This window comes from Suricata suricatta, chromosome 2, assembly GCF_006229205.1.
Source record: "Suricata suricatta isolate VVHF042 chromosome 2, meerkat_22Aug2017_6uvM2_HiC, whole genome shotgun sequence".
Taxonomy (NCBI): domain Eukaryota; kingdom Metazoa; phylum Chordata; class Mammalia; order Carnivora; family Herpestidae; genus Suricata; species Suricata suricatta.
The window spans coordinates 125,035,182-125,054,943 of record NC_043701.1 but is presented as its reverse complement, the minus strand read 5'-3'; the positions used below and the strand labels follow the sequence as shown (position 1 = coordinate 125,054,943).

Sequence of the window (19,762 nt, the reverse complement as noted above, 5' to 3'; positions counted from 1 at the left end):
CAAGCAATTTTTCCCAGCCCTTTCGAAGTACCCACACTTTTTTTTATTGCTTGAAGATAGGATTGCAACAGTGCCAAATCTGAACTACTCGAACGCTTTTAATTGTTGTTCATCTTACTTACATCACACATTTAACCAGTGGTTTTAGGACATTTTACACTGCTCCTCAACAGGAGTCCCGTGCACTTGCTTTTCTACCATGGATAAGAGTTCTGCTGTTGGTAAAGCTCAGGAAAACACAGCTACCTCTCTAGTCAGGCAAAAGTTTAAAAAGTGGCTGTGGGCTCAGGCTCCCCCTCCCAAGCCCACTCCCCTCTCATCTCCCCCTAGACAGATGTCCAGAAGTCCACCCTAGAAAGCCAGCCTGGAATTATCACAGGTAAACAAACTCGCAGACAAAAATCAAGCAAAGAGAAAGTAGCGATTACCCATTCCAGTCGACAAACATCTGCCTGAGGATGTCTGTGCTCATGAAAGCTGCAGCATGTGACTGCTTCCCGGCCACGTCCCTGGAAGTCTTGACTTGGTGTGGATGTCAGCTTCCCTCCCAACGGGAACGCGAGTGCAAGCTGCCAGGCTCAGCGCTGTGCTTACGACTCCCCTCCCCCGGCAGCTCCATTACTCATGTAAACACACAGCAGTGACTAGCCCGGAGTGTGTGGGATGAGCACTGAGGACTTTGCCGAGTTGCCAGACTGGCAGGGAGGGCTCTGCTCTCTCCCCCTCCCTGCGCCGCCTTGGTGATTTCGTCAGGCCTGTGTTGTGGATCCTGACCTCCTGCTCTCCTGTCACAGCCTAATGCCACCTTCCATGAACTGCCCTGCTCCTCAGCCTGGAGCCAGGGCGTGGACTATTTTGGTTTGAAGACTTGGTGTAGCACAGAAGTGTTTCCACAACCGACTCAAGTGCTAAGACTTTAATGACTGTGAGGGAATGATATACTTTCATGTCCCTTATCAAAATAAGAGCCGAGCGAGCAGAAAGCTGACAGAGAGACCAACAGAACCTAGGGTACTTCTGTGACATTTCATTAAAAGAAACAAAACAATATCACCTCCATTCTCAGATTTGTTAACTTTGGTTTCTCCTTCTTAACATTTTGGCAAAACAAAAAACAAAACAAAACAAACCCTCCAAAACATTTAAACCTAAAAGCATTTATTTCCAGAAAAGCTTTCAAATCCCAAAGGTCTTTTAGACAGAACTTGTACTGAACAGCCTGTTTTAAATAAAGGCAAAGGTTCCGGGAACCAACAATAAGTCATCCTCAAATCGAGTCTATTTTCTCCATTCTTTGAGCTGTTTTCAGAACCCAGAGAAGCACATGCCCTTCCCCAGCAGATTCTGAGAATTATAAATTTAGAACAGGCTAGCACCTAATATTCTGGTCACACAAACTTAAACTCTAAATGGGATTTGATCAAGAAAAAAGCCTTTTGTTCCTAACGAGGCAAGTCGCTGACATTTCAGGTAGGCTAGACAAATCCCACCAATGGCTCAAGCCTCAAACTCGAATATCTCTTCTCTTTTTCCCCTCTGCCCTCTCTTTTCTGACTTTCTCTTATAGAAGGTATCACTGTATTTTTTGTGCTTTGGTTGTGTTTTATGGGTTTTTATTATCCTAAGTTGGAGAGTCCTTAAGGGCAGGACCATGTCAGACTCGTCTCTCACCTGCCCAGCACACACCCAGGAGATAGCATTACATAATATAAATCTGTTGAATGAATATGTGACTAATGGAAATAAAGATGCTCACATGTACCTCCTTGAAGTCTTCACGAGCCAGACCCACAAACTTGGCCTTGTGCATACCTGTCACGTTGGGCACCTGTAAACCTGTACTTGCCTTTCCTATTTACACTTGAGCTCTGGGAACATAACCCAGTGACCAGAAAGTTTGTTCTGGGAATAAAGACAGAAAACCTAAGGCCTTTGGTTCCTGATGACTGTTAATCCTTTGTGTCTGGCATCTCAGAAGGGCTGTGATCTTGTCCCCAGTGCAACCGGTGCCCTGAAGAGCAGATGCTCGAAGTTGCAGGGAGAATGCAGCATGCAGAACTGGATGGGAGCCCCCATCATACAATCTGAAACCTTTTGGATCCATAAAACCCCAGGCAAAGCTCTGAGACTGAGGGCTGGCTTTTGGAGGTGGCAGAGGGAGGGAGGAGTAAAAATTCTGGTCCCTGGGCTACTTTTTTTTTCTCCGACAGAGTCAAGAAAAGAAATCATTTGCAAGGCAAGGAAGTGAGTGCAAACAAATGCTTTATGGTGTGGTGGTGCTCAGGAGTGCGGAGGGCCAGCAATACACTTACTGACAGCATAACTGGGGCTAGTTAGATACAAAACAAAACAGTGTGAAGCAGTAAATGCTTGGTTACTTTTCCGAGTGTACATAATCCATTGACCAGCCCCGGGCCCACTCATTCACAGACTTCAGCCAATGCTCTTTACGTGAACATCTGCAATATTACACATGGGTAATAATAATAGCTGGTATTTATTGAGCACTTTCTCTGCCAGTCAGCAGTTTGCATACAACAACGCATTTAAAACTCACAGCAAACCAACAGGAAGGCGCCACCATTATCCCCATTTTCCAGACCAGAAAACTGAGACAGCAATGAAATTAGTTGTTTTAGGTCATACAGCTGGTTACTGGTAACGGGATCCAAACCAGGAAACTGGACTTTATCCAGTGTCCCTGCTTTAAGTAACTTCTAGCAGACACACACACTCAGTCTGTCTCATAATGAGATATTTATATTATTAACTTGGGCTGGCAGTCACCAGGGAGCTTTCCCTAAATGAAAACACTCAAATACAACCACATAGTACAAAGATACCAAGAGCCCATCTCAGGAAGCAAACAACATCCTACAGACTTGACATGGGGCGGGGTCCCCATCAATCCTGATTCAGCAGTAGGTGAAAGACTTCCACTCAAGCCACAGAGTTCCAATAAAACTTGGCATGCCATGGACATCACCCCTTTGCAGTGGCCCACTGACTCTTCTGCCTGAACAGTGAAAGATTTCTGTGGTTAAAAAAAAAATCTTTCCTCTCGGACTGCCCATCTGCTCCTCTTACTCAGAGCCATGAAATTAACAAGTATTCACCTTTGTGAAGTCACTGCTGTTTCTATAATCCCAGGAGAGTCAGCAACCGCCACTGGTGCAGGCCGCTTTGCCATCTCACCCACGTGTTTTGTTTTCTCCTTTTTTAAAAACTCGGTCAAATATTAATAAAATATACACTTTTTAAAGACAACACAGCAAACCAAGGTTTTTGTTTGTTTTCTTAAAGCCTCTAAAGTTTAGAGTTTCCAGGCATTCACTTACGTATTCACTTCTCTATGTGTTCTGACAAGTTATGTGTCAGGATGGGGCAGGTGTGGGAAACTTTCAGCTCAGCCCCAACCCTTGAAATAATAATAATAAAACAAAGGAAATGTAACCAGTTACTGGCAAAGTAAATTGCTTTTGGCTTAAACATCCCTGTTTTTTTCTACTGTGCTCTTCCTGTCATGACCGTCTCTCTCTTTTTTTATAACATTTATGCTCTTGGAAATACCACGAAGATAAACTGCTATAGAAGCTGGATTGACTCATCACTTAACAACTCTTTCTTCTCATTTTGCAGAGAGGATTTTGTTGCCAATGAAGCTCCATATTCTCTCGAGAAATTCTTTGTGAGCTTCCACTTAGAGACAGGACTTTCTGGTTGGAGGGAGACTGCAATTAGGAGATTGGAGAACCAGGCATCATTTTCCTAAGAGTTTGAGCCCCTAGGGTCAATATCTAGAGGAAGTCGGCAGAGCCCTAACTCACTTGATTTGCAAGTTGTGCGTGCGTGTCTGCACACAGGGGTGTGTGTGTGTGTGTGTGTGTGTGTGTGTGTTTTAAACACTAACCACAAGCCAGAAAACTAAAGTCCACTGACTGATGTATTCGGGACTGAGAAACATCACTCCATGTTTAGTGTGCATTACTAATAATACTTTGCATTTCTGTAATGCCTTTCCTCTGAGCATCTCAATTCTCCGCTACATTTTCTTTACAGACAATAATCTTAAAATACTCTGGCAAGTTTCAGCACGGAGCATTGCTCTTGCTGGAAAAAAAAAATACCCTAATTTAGTTATCATTTACTGTGTTCTATTTTCAATGTTTCCCTTTTGACTATTTAGAAACTTCCTCTTTCGCTACAACAAAAATAGGATGAGTGTTTTTAAAGTTATTAATGTATGAGTAAAAGATTTAGAAACCAAGAATGGCAGAAAGCTTGATCAGAGTCTCTCCTGAAATTTATGGGTGTAATAAAGGAGAGGAATTTCACAGATAATCTCTTACAGAATTTCAGTTTTCAAATACTTGGAAAAAAAGAAAAGAAAAACAGAAGCTCTCAGCCCTCATTTTGGCTTTAACTTAAAGGCAACATTTTTATTTTAAAAATTCATACATGATACCCTTAAATGTTTATTTCACATCCACAGCATATTCCATATACTCACTACCCCACACCTAATAGAGTGGTGCCAGGAAACTGTGGGTGCTGGTACTTAACATCTGTTAATAAGTTGAATCTTTCTGTGAATTCACAAAGCATTACTTACGTGTTGATTTAAAATTTTCAAGCTTACTTTTATTCTGTTTTCCTCTAAACAATCTTCTACACCGGACAGGAATGTCTGAGAAGCAACTGTGTGATCTGAGAAACGAGCACACAGAACCACTGACCAGCAAAACTCCATCTTGTGGGACATTCTAATTTAAATGATGACTTTAAAGCAACAGGCAAGGGAACACAAAAAACAAACCAAAACGCTGCAAGAATATTATCTATTTTCGATAACTGTTCCAGCAGCTTCTTTTTCAAGAGTAATTTTTTCTTAAATAAAGCCATGAAAAATAATAGTTTAGAGTCATGAACCAAGACTAGAACCAGTTGCAGGTGCCCTCACTCTCAAATGTCCCCCAAGGCCACACAGCCCTGAGCAGTGACAGCTGCACCTGCCCCAGAGGGATGATCACACTGCCACTCTGGATGTCATGGACACCTTGAGTTTCCAAGTTTGCTTTAGACTTGGCTTTGTTTGGATCACAGTGTCTATAACAACAATTTAGCATTTCCAATGCACTCCACTCTCAGAACCCTGGTCCACTTCTACCTCCTGTGAAGGGTGAGCAGTTAAGTTGTTAGAAAGAGGGTAGGGGGGAGATATGAAGCAGGCTTTACATGAGGTCCAACCACTTTGGCTCTTGGTCAAATCACTGAGAGCCCAGAGTCACTAATGAGAGTGGAATGTATTAGTGCGTTTGTCATACCTGGACTGCTTTGGCGGCTTAAGTCCAAAACAGCCATGGACTTCATTGACTGCTCAACAAACCATGTAAGTAAACACTCTTGTAATCCCTTCCAAAACATGCCCAGTCTTACTCACTGTTTCATACTTGTGAATGCTGGAGCAATTGCTAATGCCCCTGATCAAAGTTTTAGTAATTTCATAGGCATGTGATTTGCATAGCTATTTCCTGATCCGCCTTCTCTCTGCCCTGGAGGTCTTCATTTCTCAGAAACACTTAAAAACACTGATTATTTGACTTCTCCCCTTCCCCCACCCTATAAATGGAACTCGATTTGCTAGCTCATCTGTATTGCTAATTGGTTTGAAAGCATGTGACTCCATGCATTCTTGCCATTAAAACACAAGCAAACCTCTTTTTTAGTCAGGTTTTACCAGCAGTGACAGGAAGAGTTCTATCTTTATTTCCTCTCTGTGTCTTGAAGAGAGAGAGAAATTTAAATGTCCAAATGTTATCTCTATATTATTCTGAAACAATGTAGTGAATTCCAAAGGAATGCAGAAATGTTCTAGAAGCATATAATAGGCTTGTCTACAAGGACCTGGCAAAGAAGGGAGGGATTACAGATACTTTTCATTACCACTTGCAGAATGAGGGGAAAATCTGGGAGCTAAATCTAGGTGTGGGGTGAAGAGAGATTCTGGGTTTTCAGAATACGGACTCTCTAAGAAGAGAAATCTGGAAATAGGGATGGAGATTGAAATCCATGCCTGACCTTTCAAACCCGACCTTTCCTTTGGTTTGTTCTGGGCAGGTCCAGTAACCTTCATGGAAACCGTTTTCAGCTGAAGGGGCAGAGGAGAGGGCTCTCAGCTGTGTCCCAAATGTTTGTCTCCGAGGTAATAAGGTCTATGTTCCATGGTGTCAGGAGCCAATGGAAGACCCTTCTGCCTTAAAAGTCCAAATTTCACAGTTATGTAGAGAAACATCAGGGCAGGGGTGCCTTGGTGGCTCAGTTGCTTAAGTGTCTAACTCTTGGTCTCAGCTAAGGTCACCATTTCACGGTTTTGTGGGTTCAAACCCAGCATCGAGCTCTGTGCCGACAGCATGGAGCCTCCTTGGGATTCACTCCCCACCCCACCCCCGCCCCTGCCCCACTCATGCTGCCTGTGTTTCTCACAGGATGGATAAATAAACTTAAAAAAAAAAAAAAAAGGAAACATCAAGACAGAATGGATGCCCAAGGACGTAGCTTGGTACGGGGTACAAGTGGTAGTGCAGTCCAGGTGGTAATGCTGTACCCAAAGGGTCTGATTTCTTTCCCCAGCTGTGAGATCTTGTCATGAAGTGGCAAACCCAGCAAAACCAAAAATGGCCTTTTAAAATACCACAGGGGCTCAAACTTCTACTTTACTCAAACTTTACTTTCACATCTACTCGGCAACTCATTTCTCCTGCTATTCTTCCCCCTGGATGCCTGGTGCCCATGGTCCCTTTTTAGGCCCTGGGTCCCAGCTTCCTCTCTTAATGGAGAAAATCATGTTGTGTGCTGAGGAAAAACCTGCATGAAAGCTATTAATAATTAGTGAAGTGCATTGTTTCAAGGCTAACTATATACTCTTTCTTAAGATTTTGAAATAGCTTAGGTTTCCATTTTTTGAAAACTATCCCATGAACAAATTTAGTCTTTCTTTAGTATGATTGTCTATAATAAGAACAGAATATTAATTTAAGATACTTGGTTTTTTTTAAGTTTTAGGCTATTTTAAGGATCTAGTCGGAAAATAGTTAAGGACATTTTGATTTCTATAATTTATGAAATTTATAAAGATAGGACATCTTTAAACATCAGAGACTTTTTGTCTCTGTCTCTCTCTTTATTCTTTTTGTTACTATCAATAGACCTGCTCATTCTCGTGCATGATTGATATGTTCTGTGGTGTTACTATTGAACATGACAGCACAGAAGTGAAAGTTACATTTTTTTGTGCTGAACAGCCTTGCAAGGGGCAGCAAATATCAGAGCAGTTTTTAAACTCATATAAACAGAACATTCTTGGTCAGCCATTTTTCCAGGTTTGGAAATGAGATATTCCATTTTCAACATTGAGGATAATTGATTTGCTACAACTCTCAAGAAAACATTCCCTACTTGGAAATAAGTAAAAGAGACATTATGTGTGTGTGTGTGTGGGGGGGGTAGCATGGAAGTATTTAACTTCGTCAGACTTGGACTAATATGTTATGAGAGATTTCAGTTTTTCAAACACATACACATAAGAAAAAGTAAAAGGTCATCAAGAAAAATGCTTCCAATCTCTTTTTTAAAAGATCCCAAAAGGAATCTGTACTTAAAAGGGATTTTTCACTTTCTTTATGCTTTTCTACCTTTCAGAAAGAATGATTGAAAAAGTAGGATAGTGTCTTACTTAAAAAGTAAAAAAGATGACTACTAGTTTGTCCGAGACTCTTAGACATTTTTCTTTGCTCAGGTAAAGCCCTCCCACCCCTTTTCACTTTCTGAGCTACCAGTGGCAGCTCTGAGCTTCATTTGTTGTGGATACATAGGAGACACGATACCAGAAAACAACTTCAAAAACTCTCCTCGATAGATACCAAGGAACACCTAGACACACAGCGGAGAAGAGTGTATGTGTTGGAGCAGAGGGGAGTGAGGGTCCAGAATGAGGGGGGCAGGGATCTGGGTTGTGCACGTAGAGTCAGGACAAGCTAGCGTGCTCTGTCAGTGGGCGTGGGTGTGGGTCACATTCTGGAGAAACATGGACAGATAACCATCAGAAATCCTAACGTAAATCTTACAATGAACAAGGAGAGTACCCAAAAGAGGTCAGAACTGCTTCCAGTTTTTTTTTCAGTGTAAGAAAAAAACGTTTCTATAACTGTTGGGAGCTGCTCTGGCTAACATGGTCACCTCGTGCCATGTGGGGCTATGGAGCACTGGAAACACATCCAGTACAAAACTAAGATTTGCTGTAAGCATAAAATACACACTGGATTTCCAGGACAATATATAAAATGTAAAATACCTCATTAATGACATTTTATATTGATGTCATATTGAAAGATATGCTGAATATGCTGGATCATAAATAAAACACGTGATTAAAAACAATTCTACCTGTGTCTTTTTACCTTTTGAAATGCATTTAACTAGAACATTTTAAGCTCGTGTGGCTTACATTATCTTTCTTTTGGAGATGCTGGTTCAGTCAGCAAGTCAATGTCATTATTATAGATGTCCTTGGAAATGTGTTAAAAGAATAAACAGAACAAGATTAACATCTGAAGTGAAAATAATCAGCAAGAGTGTTGATTCAAAGTTTCAGTGAAATTGAGGGTTTTATTTATTGTTACACGCAGGAGAGTCATACATAGATGTTAGTATTTGAGAGTTTTGCCAAAGCTGAGGTGTTTCCTTAGTAAAATTCAAATCTTGGTAATCATTGACTCAAGGTTACTCAATGGCTGCAGTGAAGATATTATTTCATTAACTTCCTTAACTAATATGTCAAAGCAAATGTTGAGCCTTGACAGGACACTTGGGGGGAATAGGGAAGAGACAGAGAAAAAGAGTGCCTGCCTAATTATTAATTTTACTAACTGTTCTCTCCAGCTACCAACGTGGGTTGGGTACATGTGAGGCATGTGCAAACTGAGTAAGAGAAAATAGACTTTCAGTGATTTTAGCTAGTTGGAAGGTAGACTCTTCTTAACCACAAATTGTTGAATAAATTCATGGTCTGGCTGTGTTTTCCTTTTTGGAGATTTCATTTGCAAGTAAGAAAAGAGATCAGATATAGTCGGTCCTCAAGTCACCCAAGGGCATGGCCTTCTTGGCTTTCCCAAGGTGCTTCAACTCCCATGGTTTTATACAACAAAAAGTGAGATTATTCATCAAAGACAAGCACTCCAATAAACCCAGAAAAGTTGACAGAACAAAAAGGTTTGACCTCTAAGGAGCAGAGGAGGAGACACATTCTTTCCCCATTCATTCTTAGCACCACTAGCCTATGGGGCGTCACTCTAAGAAGACAGCAGCTGCTCAGTCGCCACCTGGCCCCAAGTCCCAGCCTCTCAAATAACTGGTCACAGTAGCTGAAATCAAAGCCTATTTGCTCCACCCCTCACCTTTGGATTCCTGTTGCAGCAACAACACAGAGCCGTTAACAGCTCTCCAAATACAACAGGCCAATCAAACGGCTACACATCCACCTGGATTCTTTTATGGAACCCTCCTCCCGCCCCTTGTAGGGTTCCCATTGTAAAAATAAAAGAACAGCAATGGTAGCAATGGAAATAAGCTTAGGAAATATTTTCTTTTCTTAGAAGGCAAGAGTTGCTATAGCATTTAAGGCAGTAACATGCAGAGAGATTAAGACCAAATCCCTGCAACACCAACAAATTGTGCAGTGAAATTTATACATTCTCCTGTGTGGTACCTATAACATTTTTTAAATGAAGTTATCTGGCAGGTTCCACCTACATCCAGTGAAGCAATCTGCACACCTCTGGTATGTTTCTAATATCTAACTCTAGCAGTATTTGTCTTTGTCCTCCAAACTTTTTTATAGCACATGGTATGCATATTTCAGCATCCAACATTATTAACTCATGACCAACTGTCAGTTGATGGTTATCTAACACATGGGGTCTCCAAAAAAAGGATCCTTATTTGGGCAAAAGCTCTTGTCTGCACCAGTCTGTCTATATTTCCCCTCAGAAGAACTTTATTTGGATTATTATTCGCTGTTCGTGGAAACTCAGAGGCTGCATGTGTGGCAATCAGAAGGCGGGGAAATAAATCCTTAGCAAGTTAAAACACTTAGCTGATATTAAAACCATTTCTAGCTTTGTTGGCCTGAAAGTAAACTCTTGGTTGCCCTCTTGTGGTGAATCTATGTGATGTGGTGGGAAGATCATAAAACCCAGAAACAAGCAGAGTTTAATCAAATACAGGTAAGAACATTCATCCTTGACAGAAATAGTCACAAATCACAACCTTATGTTGCTGTATATGTTTTAGAATTTACATTTAGCAGCCGTCCCATGCAGAGAGGGATGGGGGTGGGGGACCGGGGCTTGAGCGGAGGGAATCGTAATGTGGAAATTAGAACTTTGTCTTTCTGGTATACAATGACTTCACTATGTTTACTACCATAACTCTTATATATGTGGCAAATTGATCTTTATTAGATTTAGAAACTTCAAAAAAAATCATACCCACATTTAAAGGTTCCTTCATAACCAAAAATAGACTGATGTTCCAACTGGTTTGGAATTATAGGAACCAAGGAAAGAAGTCTGAATAATTCCCTAATATGGAAGCAAATAACTTTAAAAAAAATAAGGAAAAGTTTATTTGTTTTTGACAATAGGCAATATATGGAAACTTGGAATTTATAGAACCTAGTGCACGGACATAATTCATTTGTATCCCCTAAAGATAAAATTTTATAAAAATCTGAACTCCGAATTGAATACATGGTCACTCATTTTGGCATTTAATTTTAATTTTTAAAAACAGCATTTAAAATTTCTGCTGTATGCCTTTCGACAATTTCCTGCCTAACAGGCCCATCCCCACAAAGCAAACAAACCTGGTATTAAAACAGACTGAGCAGCTTAAGAAAAAGCTGGAGGCAAAGTACATAGGAACATAAACTATTTTTCATCATTTTACTAGCAAATGTACCGTTTCCCTTTTTATGTGTCTTCTCTTTAGATAAAAGCCACTCCTCCAATCTGCATTAACAAAAGTGATCTGTACTTTTAATATCAATTTAATACGAGTTTAGGGGCAGATTAATCTTAACTTGGCTTTTCCACTCACACGTGGAAATTCCGTTTTGCAACAACAGTTGTTTGGGTCTGTCTTTGAATTAGCAAAGTTCTTAAAGTAATTTTACTATAAAATTAAACAGCTGTGAGTTCTTTAGCAAACATGATGATTCTCGTTCTTCTTTGTAGTATTGTGCAAGCTCAAATACCCTTTCTTTCATGTCTTTTTATTCCAAAATGAATTCCCTAGTTAGCCTTGTTTAGCTTAAAAAATAGTATTAAAGAAAGGAGTGGGGTTTGCTGACCTCTGAAATCCATCAGAATTTAAGCACAGGGCGTTTATACAAGGTGCACACTCAAAAGGACTTTTGTTTCATTCCTATTATGGAATGGAAAATTATATTCTGCTCTGATATAAAGCTAATCCTTGTGCATAATGCTGTTTGCAATATTCCTGTAGAGCAAGGCATCTTATGCCTATTTTGCAGATGAGAAAATCGAAACCTCAAGAAATGGTAAGGAGGCGAGAAATGAAGACATTCACAGAGGCTGGAATTAAATTTAGAATTTGACTCCTAGCCCAGGACTCTAACCACGTGAGGGCTCTGACTCTTTGGAATCAACAGAAGAGCAATTTTAAAACATTCTTTTGACATTATTAACCACAGCCTCAGGGCTCAGGGAAGTGCGGGCGGGGGGCGGGGCCTCAGGCCTCAGGGAAGTGGGGGCGGGGGGCGGGGCCTGGAAACAATGCAGGGCTGCTAGGTACCAGCCTCTTGCAACGTGACTAATAAAATGGCTTACTTGATCCATACTGCCATATATTCTAGGAATATTCAGAGGCTTAATGACTCCCTTTGTATCTTGAAAAATTAAAATCTAGATTTGAGTGCTAGTGTAGACGACCTCCTAAAATGCAGATCCAGAGAATTATTACAAGATATTAAGTATAGGGGTGCCTGGGTGCCTCAGTAGGTTGAGCTTCTGACGCTTGATTTCGTCTGCTCAGGTCATAATCTCACGGTTCATGGGATCGAGCCCCACGTCAGGCTCTGAGCTGATAGTGTGGAGCCTGCTTGAGATTCTCACTTCCTGTCTCTCTGCCCCTGTACTGCTTGCACACGCTCTCTCTCTGTCTCTAAATAAATAAACCTTAAAAAAAAAGGCATGAAATATAGAAAGTGGTTCTTGGCTTTTCACATGAATTTGAAACCAAAGATCATTGCTAGGAGTTGGTGAATCCACTGATGTTCTGACTGTAGAATTCTTCATTTGAGTAAGTGTTGGAATTCCCGAGTTTAAGAAGAACGTTAGCTACCACTAGTCCAAAGTTTTATTTTACACATTAGATAAAGGAGGCCCAGAGAGTCTGCAATTTTGTCTGAGGTCACACAGCTATAAACACTGGTGTCTGTCTGCTGCATGGGATCAGCAGCAGTGCCTCACCGCAGATGGTTTTTCAATGGGTCCTGATTACCTCCTCTTGGGTCTCTGCAGGGCAAGCTCTTGTCGTCCCAAGAGCACATTACTAAAACACACTTTCCAAGGAACTGCAATTAATAAAGTCAAGTGAGAGCTGACAAGGACATTCCCAGTGTGTTCAAATGCCAAAACATACAACTGAGAAGGCTCACTTGGAGTGCACAGCCTGTGGGTCCTCCTGAAAAAACTTTTATGTACCACATAGAAAGTGTGCTCAGACCCAAGTGGGAGGGACTAAGAGGCAAGCACGTGGGAAGCCATGGGGACAATAATCCAGCATTTGGCACCAGTGCCTGCCACCTGCATGCTTTTGTTGGGCTGGCCTGAAGAATAAAGGGGCCTCCTTGGTTGAGGAAAGGCCTTGGGAATTTAGGATATCCAGGGATCAGGAGAATGGACCACAGCAGACCTTGCTTTGGGGTGACCTCGCTATCTTCCAACAATTAACACAGGCCTTAGAGGCTGCAAGCACCTCTCATGGCTTCAGCCCCGAGTGCTCATGCTCCTAGGCCTCCTCTGACAATACCCTCCCCTCTTCACCCTTGTTCTTCTTGCCCTGAATCTTTCTCCTAGACCAGCATTGGGCATCACACCCACTAAAAAGCTTCCTTATTCTCCTCACCTCCAGCTGGAAGAGGAATCCTTTGTCAGCAGCTTCATCATCAAGCATGCTTCTACGCTAGCTTTTATCAGCCCACATCGGATTTGCAGGCCTCTCTCCCTCACCAGACTCTGTCTTGGTCAGTGTAACATCGCTACAGTAGTTGCTCAATAGATGTTTACTGAACAAGTACTTCTCTCTATACCATATTCTGAAAGCCCTGTCTGGTACTTGGGAAGAGTCTAGTAAATGTTTATTAAACTGCACCACCTCCTGACCCCACTGGGGAAAATAAACAGCCTCTGAAGAGGGCAAGGTGGCTGGGTTGTCCTTGGTGGCTCATCTTCCTGTCTGGAGCACCTCTCACTGGTCACAATCACAACTAATAAAGAGAAAGCATGTATCCCCACATTATGTAACTGAGACCCAGCTACTGTCAATCACTTAAATGGTTAACAGAAATGGACCCTATCGATGAATCTATAGATCTGACCTGCTTTGCCAAACTCTCCACCCCACAGAGATGCTGGCTCTCCTGGAGAACCCTTAACAGGAAAAAGTCAGTGACACCTAAGAGAAATTAAGTTCCCTGGGGAAGATAAGATGGCAGCTTGCCTAGCGAGAATTACTTTTTAAGGAACCCTATCCCTGCAAAGCTGCCTAAAAAAAATGTGCCTGCAGACAAAAGTCTGGGCGAATCTATAATGTAGAGATTAAATTTAAATTCCAATAAAGATTTTTAACAAAGGGATCAATAGAATAGGAGATTGATCTTCAGTTAAAAGTTCCCAGTAATGGGATAGTCTAGAAATTTCATAAATAATGCTTTTATCTTGATTGCAAAATAATCCCCTGCCACAAAAACAAGGCGAATCAAGGTAGGAAATTGTTCAGCGGGAATTAAAATGTCACCCTTTACACAGAATAAAGCATTGCAATCACCAGGAAAACACACATTGCAAATGTGTTAACATAAAATTACATACATCACTTAATTATATAAGCGCATAGCTCCGAGTAACCCATTAGCTAAACATGTCGGGCTGCGGTTGAATATATACATGCAATGTTTTTAGCACAGAGGGGATGTAACTATGTCAGGCCTGGCACCATAAAGCCTGAGATGGCAAGTGCTATTAAACTGAGATGCAATCATGTTGAAAAGGAAACATGAACAAACAGCAGACAATTGAGAAGAAAATACAGTGAGCTTGTGTTCTACTACATGGGCTTTCCAAAACCTTATATAACTATTCATTGTCTATTTCGCCTGGCTAGCATCCCGGGTTTGTTCTATGCTATACTAATTTTATAATAATAAACTGCTACACCAGTTTTATGAAATCACACATGCAGAGAGGTTGCAGATGACATTACATCTGATTATCTTTGCCAGCAAAGGACACTGTTCTGAAATTAAACACAGTCTCATGCAAAATCATCTACTTTGTTTAAAATGTCCCCTAGAGTTCACTTCTGAAAAAGCAATGCAGCATCATTCCTTTCATCTCCAAAACACTGGTGAAGTTGGTAAAATTGCTGATGGATCCCCAAGTGTCACAAAAAACTAAAGAGGGCCCTTTGAAAGCAGGCAGATGCACATTTATTTCACAGGCCAGGCAATCATAGGACCCTAAGCAAGTCATCAGCTCTCTTTGGGATTGAATGTCACATTTATCAAAATGGGACTCTTTATCTTGCAAGATTAGGAATTGCAGAGAAAGACTATGAATGAGATAAAAATGAAACAACATGTCTGGCACATTATTTGGGACCTAGAAGCCACTAAAAAGTGGTGAATGCCAGTATTATGACTATTACCACATACACACTATTATAGGCACAGACACAAAAAACCCGGACATCACTTCAAGCTCTTCAGGAAGCCAGTGGTTCTCCAGTGGAAGAGTTATTGACACTTTGGATATACCTGAACCTTCAGCACAGAGATAAGCACCTTGTAGAATCCAGGAAGAAGGAATAAATACAATGAAAGCTAGAAGATCATTTGACACAAGCACCTGGTATACCTCACTGGAGGCTGACTCTTGCCTACTCAGGCAGAACCTTTCATCATAGAGGCAGTAAGTAGGTTGTTAAAAGAGGAGAACATGTCTTGGTAATAATGGATTCTATGTTTTAGACCACTTTAGATGTCCAAAAAGAAAGTCAAGTCAGGAAATTACCACACAGTAAAGTGGTGCCTAAGTAGGATCAAAAAACATGGAAATGAAAACAAAAAGGAGACTATAGTAAGTGCCTTCATTCTCTGCATTAATTGTTGAACATTTCTGAGGCCCCCAGGCTCAGCAGGATCCCCTATACCTTGGGATCACCATACAGAGGACTCTGCACATTGTAGGAGCTCGAGAAATAGACATAAAATGGAATGGAATTGAATATGGTAAGCCAAGACGAAAAGCAATCTATTGTTTATGGCTGTCCCAGTACAGACGAATCTATGGGAAGGTTGAAACCCAAGCAGGGTGCAAGGAGTTTCCTCTGAAGTTTCTATAAGAACATTTCTCTGAATCCAATCTCACTTTAAACGAGGCCATTTTGTGGCCAGAGGGAAGAGCAGATTCCATCCATATGAAAGTCATGGAAGGCCACTTAGGGGGGAAACGAAAGTCACCTAAGAAGAAGCATTTAAGATCCTGATTTCTTACTGGTCAAACCAAGTCCTGGTTTTGCTTCTAACATCTACTATTTGTTGACTCAATAAATATTTATTGCATTGCCAGCATATGCCTGACCCTGTGCTAGTCCAGCTGGGGATAAAGCAGAGAAGGTAACACAGTTCTTGGCTTTAGGGAGTTCACAATTTCATTGAATTTGCGTTAGTATACCCACTGACTAGGCCTGCTTCCCATCTATACACTAGGAGTTTGTTAGACAAGACTGATACCGGGGCCAAATCTGCCTGGTGCCATAGTTTATTTAGTTTGTAGAATTTTTTTTCTTTTTTATCATTGTCATCAGTCTAAAATCATGAGATTTTCACATAAAAATCAGTATGTCTGGCTTTTCTTAGGTAGTTGAGAGATGTGACAACACTGGCCTCCTTTCCACAGAGCATGGGGATCCACTGCTTCCTGATTTCTTACAGGCCTCACCACCCTTCTGCCTCTAAGCTCCCTGCTGACACCTCTGGGACCTGAGTTTGTGCCCTCTGATCCAGAAGCTCACTTAGGCTTTCATTTCAAATAAGATATGATTGTGAGAGCCAGTCAATGGTAGAAATCAGCAACCTGCAGAGAAGAGGTAGCTCCTGATTAATCCATGTTCTTTACCTAGTGGTCTCAGGCCAAACATTACATGATCCAAAAGTGGGGTTACCAGAGGAGGTGTTGTAATCCTTCTTCTTAAGAATTTTCCAAAACTTCATTACCTCCACATGCATTTGGGATTAGGTAGAAAGCACTACTGCCTGAAGGCAGAAAAGCATAGCAAACTTCACATAGAGGTTTTTCTTATATTTTACATACTCCCCCTTGCAGGCATCCAAGAAGAATAGGACATTTCAGTGGGTCTCCAAGGATGCCAGATCAGATCTCATTACTCTTAAAGATGCATGGCCTGATTCCTGGGGGATCTACTTTGAAATCCAGTCATCTCAGCCACAACTTGAACTGTATTTGCTCTTCATTCATTTTTAGACCCTTTGCGCTCCAAAAATGCTTCTTGATGGTTGCTAGGCAACTATTGTTGAATACATGCAAGAGGCATTAATTGTGTGAACACTTTCAAAAAACAGGGGGAAAATTGTTTAAAACTGAGGATGCTGCCGTACCTAAAATAAAATATTTCCTCCTCATGCAGCTGTCCTGGCTTCTGTCTGTCAGGGGGTAAGATGATTCACCGTAAATTACTCCTCTACTCTCTGTCTCTTCCATCATCCCTCTTCAGCCCCCCACTCAAATATGTAAACTGCCTTCTCTTCGAGTCTCACTCCCAGGACAACCAGGACTTGTCTTATTAAATATTCTCTGCTTTCCTGTTGTGTGGTTCCTCGTTGACCACATTTTCCCTGCCATGTGTATATCATACTTGCATATCCTCAAGGCAGGACAGCTTGTGGCTTGTCACTTATTACATCGAGCTTTAGAACCCACTAAACTTATCATATAGTGATCGTCTCTTTCTCTGACCCAAATGGAAACAGCAAGAACTCTTCTATTTTCCACATCAAAGACTAAGCTTTCTGCTGATGCCAAATGCTCTGTGCTTCTTACCAGTAAATGCAGACTTCATTTTATAGTGTTTTCCTTGCACTTTTTTTTTGACATTCCAAAGTCATGATCAAGCTACAAAGACATAGACTTCCATAAATTCAGTCAAATGTCTAAACTAAACAAAGAACTTGTGGCAATGTGAACTCCCTCTTTTGTTGGATATTAAGTGAACAAAAATAATTTTCCATCAGAGTCCTAAGGGCAAACTAGGCTAACTGCATACTCTTTCCACTACATGGTTCACATGGGTAACTTAGTTTCATTATCTGTAAAACGGAGAAAATGATTCAGGGCTCAGAATAATGCCTGGCACATAGTGAATGGCACATAAGCACCATCAACATCAGTACTACTACTACTACTATTATTATTATTTTTTTTTCTGTGTCTTAGATTTGTCTTTCCACCATTTCTTGGCCATATATTCTCATCTTGGTTAATTCCAATCCAAGATTATGTCTTTCCAGGGTGTCTGGGTGGCTCAGTCAGTTGAGTGTCCGACTCCCGATATTTCTGGATTTTGGCTCATGTCATGATCGCACAGTTCATGAGATCAAGTCCTATGTCAGGCTCTGGGCTAACAGCATGGGATCAGCTTGGGATTCTCTCTTTCCCTCTCTCTCTTCCCTCGGCTTGCACATGCATGGGTATGCACTCTCTCTTTCTCTCTCAAAATAAATAAATAAACTTAAAAAAAGATTATATCTTTCCTATGAAACCAATTTTGAAAAATACTGAGGATAATAGACTTAAACACTGAGAAAAAAACAGAAGTTGTTATCAGAGAGAAGATTATATTAAATTAACAAATATGATACTAAACCATTTGGAAAGACACAAAAAGAGGGCATGGTGGAACTGAGTGCAGTCTACACTGTGTGTGCAAGTGTTAGGGTGGTGGGAGGGCAGGAAGAGAAGGAAAATAGATGCAAGAACATCATGAGTCTGGAATATTCTAGACTGATCAATCCTAGGCCTCTCTGTGTCCCAACTGCTATTCCAGACTGTCCCACAAGCAGTTCTGGAGATCAGATCTCCCTTGACTTAGGTGAGTCGTGGCACACACTGTCAATCTCTAATAAGTGTTTCATGCTCGGTACTGTACTAAAAGCTTTACGTGCAGCATTTCACTTAATCCTCATATGATATCCCCTCGAGGTGGGTAATATGATTAACACCAACTGAAAGATGAGAAATTGGAAGCATAGAGAGGTAAAGGAACTGGCCAGGAGCACAAGGGCAGTAGGTAGCAGTGCATGGGGGGACTGAGACCAGACCAGGTGTTGTCAGAATTCAACTTCCTGGCACCACGCTACCTGCCACTGTACAGCAGCCTGTTCACTCCTAGTGAAACACACTCCTCTTGGGGAACAGACTCCCTTCGACGGGAGGCCCAGGCACAGGAGCCGCTAAAATAACTGCACTGGCGATTGGCTCTCACTTTCCACGCTTGCTCCCTTAGGACTGTAAACTGGTCTTTTTGTGCTTACGTAACTCCTTCAAACTCAGAAAGAGACAAGCCCAAGCTCGCTCATTCTCCTCCCTGTCCCACACATCATTAAAGGGAACACCTCTCATTTCTAGCTAAGGTAAATATAATACCACAACCAAGAATTGTTTTCAACAAATATATCTTGAGCACCAATTGGCCTCATGAGGGTCACCAAAGAAACATGAGACCGGATTCTCTCTTTCTAGGGAAGTTAGAACTGAGTTTGTTTGCTAGGAGTCAGAACTGGCTTATTCCTTCAACATTCACCAGTCATCTAGAATATGCAGGGTACATAATGGGGGCACAGGGGTTTCCAACACTTCTCTTGGCTTTCATGTCACAAAACTAAAGTTGTAGGAGAGCAGATGGGTGGGTGCTCTCAAAAAGCAAAAGCAGGAGTGTTGAGAACATCATGGGGTGCTGAACTCATAGAAACACCAGGGAAGGCCTCTCTGAGGAAGTGATGCTTAAGCTGAGGTCAGCAGGATGGAAGAAGCTGTCCAGGGTGAGGGTGAGATGATGATGAGGTTTCTTTTCTAGGAAAGACATATACTGAGAAAGATATAGTCCAGGGAGAGGAAAGCAAGTTCAAAGAACGGAGAAAGTCTCAAGCTGCCAGCTACAGAGCTCTCTGACCAGATATGATGGGACCCGTGCATCACCGTGGTGAAGACCTTCTATGCCGCAGGCTCCGGGGAGACACACAGAGGGATTCAAGGAGATGGGTTCAGGACGTTCAGCAGGATGGCCTGCTGGATAGGCAGGATTAGGAGAATCAGAGGGTGGATGAGAGGAAACACACTCCATTTTGTTCCGGCTCTTTCATTCTGTGTCAGGAACACAGGGGAGA

At 41.6% G+C, this 19,762-nt stretch overlaps 1 protein-coding gene across 3 annotated transcripts in view; it reads right to left on the bottom strand.

The window, feature by feature from the left end:
• The window catches only part of ARID5B (AT-rich interaction domain 5B), a 177,154-nt gene that overhangs the window by 44,755 nt on the left and 112,637 nt on the right, over nucleotides 1-19,762 (bottom strand). The window contains exon 1 of one of the 3 annotated variants that reach the window (XM_029931740.1): nucleotides 429-863. The exons of the other annotated variants lie outside the window; for them this stretch is intronic. Coding sequence (XP_029787600.1) covers nucleotides 429-432 — 4 coding nt within the window. The 5' untranslated portion in view covers nucleotides 433-863. Of the gene's footprint in view, nucleotides 1-428; nucleotides 864-19,762 lie in introns of those variants that run through there. 3 annotated transcript variants of the gene reach the window in all.